We start from the raw sequence: 10,546 nt of genomic DNA on the forward strand, positions 1-10,546 counted from the left end.
AATGATGACTCACATTTGGTAGGAAAGAGCAAACAGGTACACCCTGCCCCCACCCCACCCCGAAAGAAAAAGTGATGATCAAAGATGCCCCCAAAAAAAATTTTTTTCCACGTGTTGTTTTATTTTACATTTTTAATAAGACATTTCAGACTCACGGCTTCATGAGTGATTGTGAAGTGACGAATGGCTTCAGCTGACCTCTATCAGTTTCAGCTTGTTAGCGGGCTGTCCGTGTCCATCCCTGTCTGATAGATAACTTCTCCTTTTTATGCTGAGTTTGCACAAAGTTTTATGAAAATCAATATGAACTTAGTTGTGTTCACAATAAAAGTCTTTTAAAGCTTCTCACCCTTTAGATAACGGTGCCATTTTGTCTATAAAGTAAATGTTTGTTTCTTCAAACAATAGTTAATGTTGCCCTCACCATAAATACCCCTGATGCCCCTTTTGATCATAAAAAAAGTAGAAGGAGAAAAAGTTTTTGTACAAAACAACCAACAATTTAATGGTCACAACAACAGGGAGTGTAACGAGTTACAACATTGCTTAAATACCATTTCATGTTTGAATAATGCATTACATTAACTGCCATCCTTAAATACGTCTCGTTGGGTTATAATAGCAGGTATAGAATAGAATAAATGGGCATTTACATTACATATTTACAGTCTCATTTACAGTATAAAAGGTCCACCAGTTCTCATCTCTTCCTTTTTGCAAAAACTGCAGCCGGGCCCCTGTTCCCTTCACAGGACGTGGTAGACGGGCCTGGATCCGGGGCTCTCCGGCGTGCAGGGCTGCGAGTCGGAGCTGCCGGGGGAGAAGGTTGGCATGTCCCTCAGGGCGGCCGGCCCGCAGCTGGACTGCACGGAGGACAGGCGGTCCACGATGCTCGACAGGCACTCCAGACTGGAGGCCCCGGCGGCTTTGTCACTCAAACACTCTGATTAAGAAGAAGAAGAAGAAGAGACGCGTGATCAGTCTAGCCTCATATCAGATAATAAATATGACTAATAGAGCATGCAGTTATAATAAGTTACAGGAAAAAGGTCTCACCGTTCTTTGCATATGAATAGTTGTTGCTGTAGCTGGCATTCAGCTGTTGCCACACTGGACTATTGCTGTCAGCCTGAAAGGAGAATGAGAAATCAAATTTACCCTTTGCAATAACATATAAAACGGCAGCAAACACACAGGCAGCGGTGTCAGTAACGTATTGGACGGGGGGGGGGGGGGGGGGGGGGGATAAAGCACAAAAAAAAAAACAAGCAGTGCCCTTCATGATGTTCCCTGGCAGGACAGTAAATCCTAAATTCCCAAGTTACTGGCTCTTTTATTTCACGTCCACCTTAAAGCCCGACGTGGCTGCGTGCGCTCCCCTCCCCTGCCCCGGCTCTGAGTGTGGCGAATCGATTGTATCAGTGGAAGCAACACCAGTTTGTGCAAGATGACACTTTCTCCCAGTAAATCTGCAGAAAATCCTGGCAGCGGCGCGGAACATGCAGTCAGGATGGAATGCAGAAAAGCGCCCCGGTTTTTCCTGCCAGGCTTCAGTAAGGTGGATTTAGTTTGGTTTATTAGGGCCATAAAGTGTCCAATGGTGGGAAAGCCATTAGTCCATCCAGCGTCAAAAGTTGTTCCGTATTATCTGATAGCTTGTCAAACTCAGACGGATAAACTAATTCATATTGACCTGCAATAATAAGCGGGGGCAAACAGAGGAGAGAGATTCTCGTAACACTACAGATTCGATGTTTGCATTAAGGAATTATGGGAGAGTATGACATGCATGGAGAAGCATGGTAATTGAGGTCTTGGGGCAAAATAAGCTTAATAGGTTTCTAAATTGGAAATCCAAGTTCTGGCTGGAAATTAAATACTCTGCAAGGTAGTGAGAAGTGGCAGAAGTTCTCAGGTTTAAATTCTGGTCAACAACAGAGGCCTTTTCAGGTGCCTCTCATGCTGTAGCTCTAGTTTCTTTGGCCCAAACCAGAACCTGCAAGCCAAAATGTTTGCATGAAGAGTCAGAACATGTGCTCTTACCATGCCATCAGAGCAGCTGGACAGGGGGCTCCCGGGCTCAGAGCTGCTCTCTCCGGGCAGGCCATAAAAGTTCTCCACCTGCTCCCGTAGGAGATCCTGCAGGCTCTCGATGTAGTGGATGGCGTTGCGCAGGATCTCCACCTTGGGCAGGCGCTGGCTGGGGTTGGCCGAGGTGCAGCGCCTCAGAGCCTCGAAAGCGTGGTTGACCTTCTTCAGCCGCCGGCGCTCGCGCATGGTGGCCGCCCGCCTGCGGTCCACGAAGCTGGACTTGCGCTTGCAGGCCTTGCAGGCCCACTGGAGGCAATGCCCCGGCTGGTGAGGGGCTCCGGGAACGCGGACGTGCTCGTCCTCCTCGGAGCCGGCGAGCTCCATGCCGGCGCCAAACTCCAGGCTGTCTGGAGAGGAAGAGCATGCTCTGTCGTAGTAGAGCTGGGATGGCGAGAAGACGTCCATGTCTTGCTGAGGAGAGGCTTCTAAATGAGATGGGTGTAGAAGACGGAAGGAGGGTGAAGGAGTTGGGTGAAAGAGAGGAGACCTCTGAGTGATATGAGGGGTCTGTTGCCCCAGGCCCCCCTTTTATGCCCCCAGGCCAAAGCCCAGGGCCCACATTGGCCAGATCTAATTACCATGGCCCATTGGCCCAGCCAGAAGGCAGGCTGGAGTTAGCTCAGCTCCCTCCCTGCCCATCCCAACGCGCTGCCTCTCACCCCCCAGTACCCTGCAGAGTTTCCCACATCTGCACTTACTGGTGTTTTCTCATCACCGCCTTCTCCGGCCCTTCTCCCGCAAGGCCACAACGTTTTGGGAAGCGTTTCAGGAGCCTTAAACACACATGTTTCCAAAACAACTGCACTATCTTCTCTTGATTTATCCGCAACCAACCTCCAGGCGTCGCGTCAAACGCTCAGAACCAGAGTGACACGCAGCTATGAAGACATAAACATCAGAGAGTGTGCGGCGCTTAGTCAGACTGTGAGGTAAAAGAGAGAGTGACCACTCGTAGGAGTATGCAGGCCAATTTTTACGGTGCAGACAGCAGCGTTGCAGATGCAGCCCAGCTGCAAGGGAAGGTGTAACATTTCAAGCCCGGCTGAATTCACATTACAGCGACAAGCCCCCCTCTAAAACACCCCGGGCTCATCATCGAAGGTGCCGCGAAAGGAGGTGATCCCCTGTTTGCCAGAGCTCATCAAAAACACCAATTACACCATTGACACCACGGCGCAATCCTCCACCCCACCCTGCGCCATCTTGCCTCCACGCACCAAATTTTAACCATTAAATTTTATTGAGTCGAACACTTCACTTCAGCACACAACAGATGGCCGTGATGGTGCAGAGTTTTTATTCAAGTGGATGACTAAGGGGCTTTAAGCAGCGAGGGATTCAGTGTTATTCATAGTGAAGATGTCTCCGATTTGATCTGCTCCTTTGTTTAAGGGAAGGGGAAATGTGTTTTTTGAGTTGAACCCAAAGTCCAAATGTTATTCTTTTAGAAATTTAGACTTTTTTTCAAACACATGTTGTGGTTTTTATAAGGTTTGATTCCATAAAATAAAGTTTGGGACACTTTAAAATGGCTTTAATGAGATTTGGATGGTCAGACTGAAAAGAAGGGGGCACCCTCGCGTAATTATGTTGGTGACAGCTTACAAGGATACAATGCGGATATTTCTCACAATGTGTCAAAGCGTTTGGCCCCCGCTTCTCTGGGAACCGCGCACACCTAAGAAAACACCAGTACCTGCTGCCTGTGAATTGCCCCGGCCGAGTTTGGATTGCGCACAGCTGAAGAAGACATCGGTCTCGCCTGCGCTTGCGGCGGCCGCTGCTTCTGCTGCTGCTGCTGCTGAGAGGATCAAAGGCCGTTTAGGCTGAGAAACCACCATCAATGAGAAAACCTGATCAGCTGATCGAGGCGCTCGGGCTCAGATTGGCGCAGCACATGGCGCGATTGCGAATAAGTTTGTGTTGCTGGAGTGGCTGCGCGCACCCAGGCTGGGTCTCTTGGGAACCCTCAGAGGTTGCTTTCTTGTTGTTCTCAAGGGTCAAAGGCAGAGCTAAGTGAAGGGCAGGAGGTGATCTTTTATGTCCACCTCCCTCACGTCTGAAAACATTATTTCTTCTAAACTGCCATCACGCTTTGACTTAATATGCTGCTTGTTTGGCGCAGCACCTCCCAGACCCAGACAGAGAGGCGATTTATCACCTGCATTTCTGTCTAATGGATTCTCCTATTCTCATTTTTTGGCAAAATTAAAACCTGCTTTAATAGTTTTTGGATATTTTCACTTTCAGAAACTCTCTAAGTTTCAAGAATCAACATTAATTCAGGAGAAATCGCTTAACCAAATATAAAGAGTGTTTCCAAGTGCATTTTACACTCCCCACAAGAATTAGCGAAACCAAAAAAATAAAAAAAATAAAAAATTTTGAGTGGCAACACCATTTGTTTGGCAGCGAGCAGAAAGAGGTGCACCGCCAGCGCCGCGGGGCCGAATCCCTTCCCTTGCCAGCACATTGGAGGAAAGTCTGGATAAATCGGAGCGCTCGGGCCTCCAGGCTTATCCCCCCTTTCCTACGGCAGCTCGCCTTTCATCAGCCTCGACTCTTAAAAAACACTGCCTTCACAGCCAAATGAGAATTATATGGTGTCATCAGTAACACCGAAATCCCTGTAAAGTCAGGGGAGAAGAGAAAGTTGGGGGGGCTCGGAGAGGGGCCTGCTTCTTCTCTGTGGGGAGTTGGTGCTTGAAGCCTTTGACAGAGCAAATAGGACGAGGATGAGTTTGTTTTTTGCAGAAAATGCTGCAGCAGAACAAAGTGCAGGTTTATATGCCAACAGGGCCGGTTTTAAGACACGTTTAAGCAGTCACACTGAAGCAAACAGTTCATTTTCTTTGACAGAAGTGTCATCGAGGTAACCGACGTCGCCCTGGCAATCACACAAAAGAGCTGCAAATGAAGTAACACTGCTATCAGAGTGAGTGAGTGAGCGGGAGCCCATTAAAATCACATTACTGTTTGGAGCTATCGGGTTTCCGCCTGGTTTCTGCAGAAAACAGGATATCTGCGACGAGATAGTCCCGCTGAAAAGAGTTTTTAATCCGGCTTTGCTCTCGTACGTTTACTCAAATTAAAGTGTGCGCTGTTCAAAATGACGACCCACTGCGAGATAGGGACACGGTTTTCCTCATAAGAGGCAAAAAGTTTTAAATAAGCAGCGTTTTAATGTTGCACCCAGTCAAGGACAAGCTATGTTGTTATATACAGTACTGGTGTAATTTAATCATCTGTTTATGGGGAAGGTTTAATCTTCTGCTATAAAATAGATGGTGGAGTGGATGGAGGTAGGTTGGATTAGGTTACTTAAAATAGTTTTTGCTTCTACGTTCACACTTTTTGGCTCTTAATAAATAAAAGTGCATAAGTGATGAATATACTGTGAATAAGAGGCGGAACCGGCATTAAATACCTATAAAATAAAACCTTAAAAGTTTCACAGCTGTTGCCGAGCATCTTGGCATCTTTAAGCAGTCACTCAACACACTTTTTTGCTTAAAACGCCGAGCAGGAGATGACCTTCAGACTTGGCCGTGTTTTAAACTATGTTTAGAAAAAGAAAAAGTTAATACGGTGCTTGTGTTGTACTTGTAAATGTGTTTTCTTTCCACCATTGCTGATGTTAAATTCATGCAATCTTCTTTTTATGTATGGAGGATGAATAGTGCCACTGTAAAGACCTCTATAAAAAAAGAGTTAATTTTTTGTTTTAATGGCACTAATAGATTTCTCTTTACATCACAGCCTTTAACTTCTGACGTGCATGAGTGACACTTTACGTCTGCAAAGAAGAGGGAGGTCCAAAGGTCAACCAGGGCGGAGGGAGGCCAGCGCACCCCCGACATCGTCAACAAACACCAAAACTCTTGTGTTGATACACGACCCACAAGACTGAACGACCCGTGCTATTAGCACCGTGTCACACATTTTAATAGCTCGTATGAACGCGATGATGAATTAAGAGCTACAGGCTCGGATAGCTACATTATTCCGTTGGGCTTTACGCTTCTCCCTGCAACTGAAGTGACCTCTGTGACCCTAAAACTTAGCTGTGATGTTTCTAATTAATCATAAAAGGTTTTGAAAGAAGGTCAAAGTGGTTCAAGTGAAATACCACATATTTTTCACCAAATACAATATAGGTAGTAATAGGTATTTTACTTTACACCATTGCTAAAGCTAACTTATGCACTTTTGTTTTATATGGAAGAGGATTAGTGCTACAGATTTCCTTAAAAAGGATTTGAGGATTCATTTATATTTATACGATGATAATTAAGAGCGACAGTCTCGGATAGCTTCATTATTCCACTCCCTGCAACTGAAGTGACCTCTGTGACCTTAAAACTTGGCTGTGATGCTTCTTGTTCACCATATAAAGTTTTGAAAGACAGCCTATATTATTAGATGTTCTCCCAAATGCAGTAGAGATAGATAAACTTCACTTTCCACCATTGCTAAAGCTAACCTACGCACTTTTGTTCGCTATGGAAGAGGATTAGTGCCACAGATTTTTAAATAAAATCTTCTTTGAAGATTTAGATTTCTTATGTCACACTTTCATTATATTAAAGCCAAAAACTCAAATACATTTTTTATTTCACAGTGGCACTAATCCACTTCCGTAGTTTTCCCCAGTTTTTTTTGACAAAAAAAAAGTGCATCAACAAACTTTTTGTGTCAATACATGACAAGCAAGACTCATGAATTCCTATGTATGAATACAATGATGAATTAAGAGCTAAAGGCTCAGATAGCTTAACTTTCCACCATTGCTAAAGTGAACCTTCGCACTTTTGTTCTCTATGGAAGAGGTTTAGTGCCATAAATTTTGAAATACATTTTTTTTTTTTTTTTTTAAAGTACTTTTACCAAAGTTTTTTGAGGATTTAGATTTTTTTACTCATGTCACACTTTAAAATAGTAAAATTTAGGGGAAAAAAAGACAAAACTCAATTTTTAAATTTTTTTTTTTACAGTGGCACTAATCCACTTCCGTAGTTTTCCCTTTGCCTTTTGACATCATCAGCAAACTCACTGCGTACAATACATGCCGTGCAAGACTTAAGGAATTTCCATGCCATTAGCACCGTGTCGCACATTTTAATAGCTCGTACGCAAGCGCTTTGCCATGCGATGATGATGAATTAAGACCTAATGGCTCAGATAGCTTCATTATCCCGCTGGGCTTTGCTCTCCTGCCTGCAGCCCAAGTTTCCATGTCCCCAACATATGATAGGAGAGCAGGGCAGAGGCACGCTGCGTCTGGAAGGGACTCGAGTTACTGTTTGTGGGCTCAGGCCTGCTGGATGCCAGTTGGAACAAAGAGAGACGCAGGCCGGCATCGAGCTATTCCAGGGAGTTTTTATGGACTCCTAATGGCCGTGAATGCTGGGGGTGCTGCTAGTAGTAGTAGTAGAAGTATTTTCATGCAACCTATAGTGCATGCAGAGATCCAGTGAAGGGCAACCTACTGGAACATTACCCTTCGAGCATTTACATAAAAACAAAAAAAAAAAGAAAATTAAACAACTACATGAGTATAATACTGTCATTTATTTGGTTGGTCAGCTATGTACAAACATTTAAATAAATTCCCTGCTTTCTTAAGGAAGATTTTAGCTCTCGAACACAAAATAAATACATCTAAACATCTCGTCGATATAAAATATGTACAAATTTGTTGCTCTTTCCTGTACAAACGGATAACAAAAACGGAAGCCAGAATGGTTGGATAAGCATGGAAATAATTTAGAGATAAACTATGGAAATTGGACACAAATAAAACAAATAAATAAACCAGCTGTCCAGTCACTAATAGTTCAGTTTTCTGAGACGCCCTCAGAGAAGTTGATTTTCTCGTCGTTGGTGATGCTGTTGACGATGGAGGAGAGACGCAGGAGGCTAGAGGACCCTGAAGACTCAGTGCTTCCTGAAAGCAAAGGAGACACTCATTAATGCCCGACTGTTAATTGTGTTATAGTATTTACAAGTGATTGTGTTGAAGGGTTTTGGACCTTCTCTCTGGTTCATTGCTCCAGTGGAATGGTCAGCAGACGTCGCCCATGTCTCAGAGGACTTCTTCCAGTGGTAATCGTCCCCGACCACCTGTGGAAACACACACGGAATCCTTATGTGTTTATGGATAAACTTAAATTGAGTTCCTTCCATCAAACTCAAGCAATGCACTTGAAAAAATAGTTCCAGAAACTTGATAAATGTTATTATTTAGAGGAGGAAAAAGGATATTCAAGGGAATCTTAATAGGAGCAAACGCTGATGACAGTAAATGTCACACAGCTGGAATAAAAACATCATCGACGAAGACTAAACACATTATAATGCCATTAAACGCACCACAAACACATTAACAGACCGTACAGGCACGTTGCTGAAGCAAAAGGGGAATAATAACACATCGCATATTCGTCGTGATGTCATTTGAAAGTCATTTGAAAGTCCCAAAGGCGCACAGAAAGAACAGCAAGGGAATAATGAGCTTTCTCTGAAGGCTGCCGGTCAAAGCTTACACTGTGTTCTTTGGAGTTAAAGGAAGATCCGTTGCGGGGTTTCTCCTGCTCGTCGAGCGTCTGCAGCAGGTCCTGTAGCCTCTCGATGTAGCTGATGGCGCTGCGTAAAATCTCCACCTTGGGTAGCCTCTGGTTGGGATTGGCCACGGTCTTCCTCTTCAGCGCGTCGAAGGCCTCGTTGATTTTCTTGAGCCTCCTCCTCTCCCTGAGCGTGGCGGCCTTGCGTCTGTCCGTGGGCGCGGACTTTCTCTTGCAGATCTTGCAGGCCCACATGAGGCACTGGCCCTCGCAGTGCGACCGCAGGCCCGGGGGCGCAAGGACGTGCTCCTCCCCGCTGCTCTCCCCTCCTGTCTCCGACGGAACATTATCCTGGCCCGGGGACAACGGGCTGTCGTCGCCGTTGTACAGGGGGGACACCCCCGCTATGTCCAAGTGCTGCAGTGCTCCATGATCCCCTTCCTCCAAATAGCGCAAATCACCAAAAAGATAAGTGTTGGTCTCAAAAAGGTCCATCATATTGTTGCGCCCCTCTCTCCGTTTGGACAGTGGGCTTCTGGCATTTAAATAGAGCAGCGGGGACACAAGTCAACAGGCTTATATATAGAATGTGAAACTCTATCCAAGGCTTTGGCTGCCACACTGCAACAAGCATCTTATTTTCAATGGGCCTTTGCAACATACTGACTTTGTGCAGGAAATAAATATATATTAAGGCCTTCTGTCCCCTCAGGTTTCAGGACAGGTGCATATGTGCAAATGCACTGTGGTATTTGCTAATGGTAAAGTCAAATACATTCATTAAACTCACACTTCACAGCTTTGCACAGCCACAGCCAGTGGTTCTTTAACTATTCATTACTGATTTCTAAACTCAGTGTAGCCAAATATTTGAAGGAACAATTCCTGGGTTGCCAGGTTGGAAAAAAAAACTGTTAGTTTTGTTCTCTTGCAGAATACATTTCTTTGTATAAATAAATGAGTATTTTTCTATGTCACAGTCAAATCATGGGATTGTATGACACTCAATAAAAAGTATGCACGTGCAAAGACTTCCCAAATCACTGCTGCACACTTTCTATGCTTCCTACAAAACCCCAGAAGTACATTGAGGCCACAAAATACTAATTCATGGGCACAAAATACCAATTTGCTCACAAATTAATATTTCAAGCCCACGGATTGAGTCTTTTTTGTCTTTTATGTCATGTCTGGGGACCTGTGGCTTCATGCAGGAAATGAAAAATGCAAAAAGAGAACACAAACACACTGTTTTTTCTTTCTCTGTGGAGCATTTTCATTCTCTTAGCATCCATAGTGAGTCATGGAGGGACCCGAGGGGCAGCCGATTCTTATGCATCTTCAAGCAAACATCTTTTCATTTGCAATTGCATTAAAAGCACAATGAAATTAAATGACAATGACTCATCTCTGGACACAGTTTTTTTTTTTTTTTTGAAATTCCTCCAATTTGATAAATTGCACCAACTTCTAATAAATCTGCAGTATACCCATACTAGAAAACTATTAACAAATATATGCTGGATTATTTAGAACGCTTTGGCACTCTATTTCTTTATGTACATGGTAAACATGTGGGAGAAATCTCATAAATCAATTATTATGGGTCACAAGTTATGCAGAAAGACACAATCTGGCAGCCCCTTTAGTCCACATTAATGGCTAATTATCGGTTTATTATAATACCGATGTGAAATGCTTCTTATTACCTACTATAAAGCACAATTCACTTAACATAAATAAACATTAGTGATAACTTAAAAGCACTTTATGAAATATTCAGTAATATCCCTGAAGCATATTTTAAAGAATGCAGGAAGATAAACAGCACGCTGGTTAATGAGCAGCTTTAACACTCTGCCACTAAAGTGTGAAACAGCCACTAAGAGTTT

The 10,546-nt window shown here is 44.1% G+C and overlaps 2 protein-coding genes across 2 annotated transcripts; both read right to left on the reverse strand.

The window, feature by feature from the left end:
- Window positions 1-746: 746 nt before the first annotated feature.
- myf5 (myogenic factor 5) lies at window positions 747-2,652 on the reverse strand (the record flags this gene model as incomplete). Its single annotated transcript, XM_084573663.1, is given in 4 exon segments — window positions 747-943; window positions 1,057-1,129; window positions 2,044-2,619; window positions 2,623-2,652. Coding segments are annotated over 4 exon segments (876 nt in total).
- A 5,000-nt stretch (window positions 2,653-7,652) lies between these two features.
- Window positions 7,653-9,772, reverse strand: myf6 (myogenic factor 6). Its single transcript, XM_084572977.1, has 3 exons — window positions 8,637-9,772; window positions 8,124-8,214; window positions 7,653-8,038 (listed from the first exon to the last, which is right to left on the reverse strand). The coding sequence occupies exons 1-3, from the start codon at window positions 9,150-9,152 to the stop codon at window positions 7,929-7,931; spliced, it is 717 nt and encodes a 238-aa protein (XP_084429103.1). The 5' UTR covers window positions 9,153-9,772; the 3' UTR covers window positions 7,653-7,928.
- Window positions 9,773-10,546: the final 774 nt, after the last annotated feature.

This window comes from Chelon labrosus (assembly GCF_963514085.1).
Source record: "Chelon labrosus genome assembly, chromosome: 23".
Taxonomy (NCBI): domain Eukaryota; kingdom Metazoa; phylum Chordata; class Actinopteri; order Mugiliformes; family Mugilidae; genus Chelon; species Chelon labrosus.

What these genes read in the sequence shown, in the direction of transcription:
- myf6 (XM_084572977.1), bottom strand. Translation starts at nt 9,152, where the DNA reads ATGATGGACCTTTTTGAGACCAACACTTATCTTTTTGGTGATTTGCGC. An exon ending in TTAACTCCAAAGAACACAGT is followed by an intron (nt 8,215 to 8,636) that starts GTAAGCTTTGAC and finishes GTGTTTCCACAG; the next exon opens with GTGGTCGGGGACGATTACCA. An exon ending in AGCAATGAACCAGAGAGAAG is followed by an intron (nt 8,039 to 8,123) that starts GTCCAAAACCCT and finishes CTTTGCTTTCAG; the next exon opens with GAAGCACTGAGTCTTCAGGG.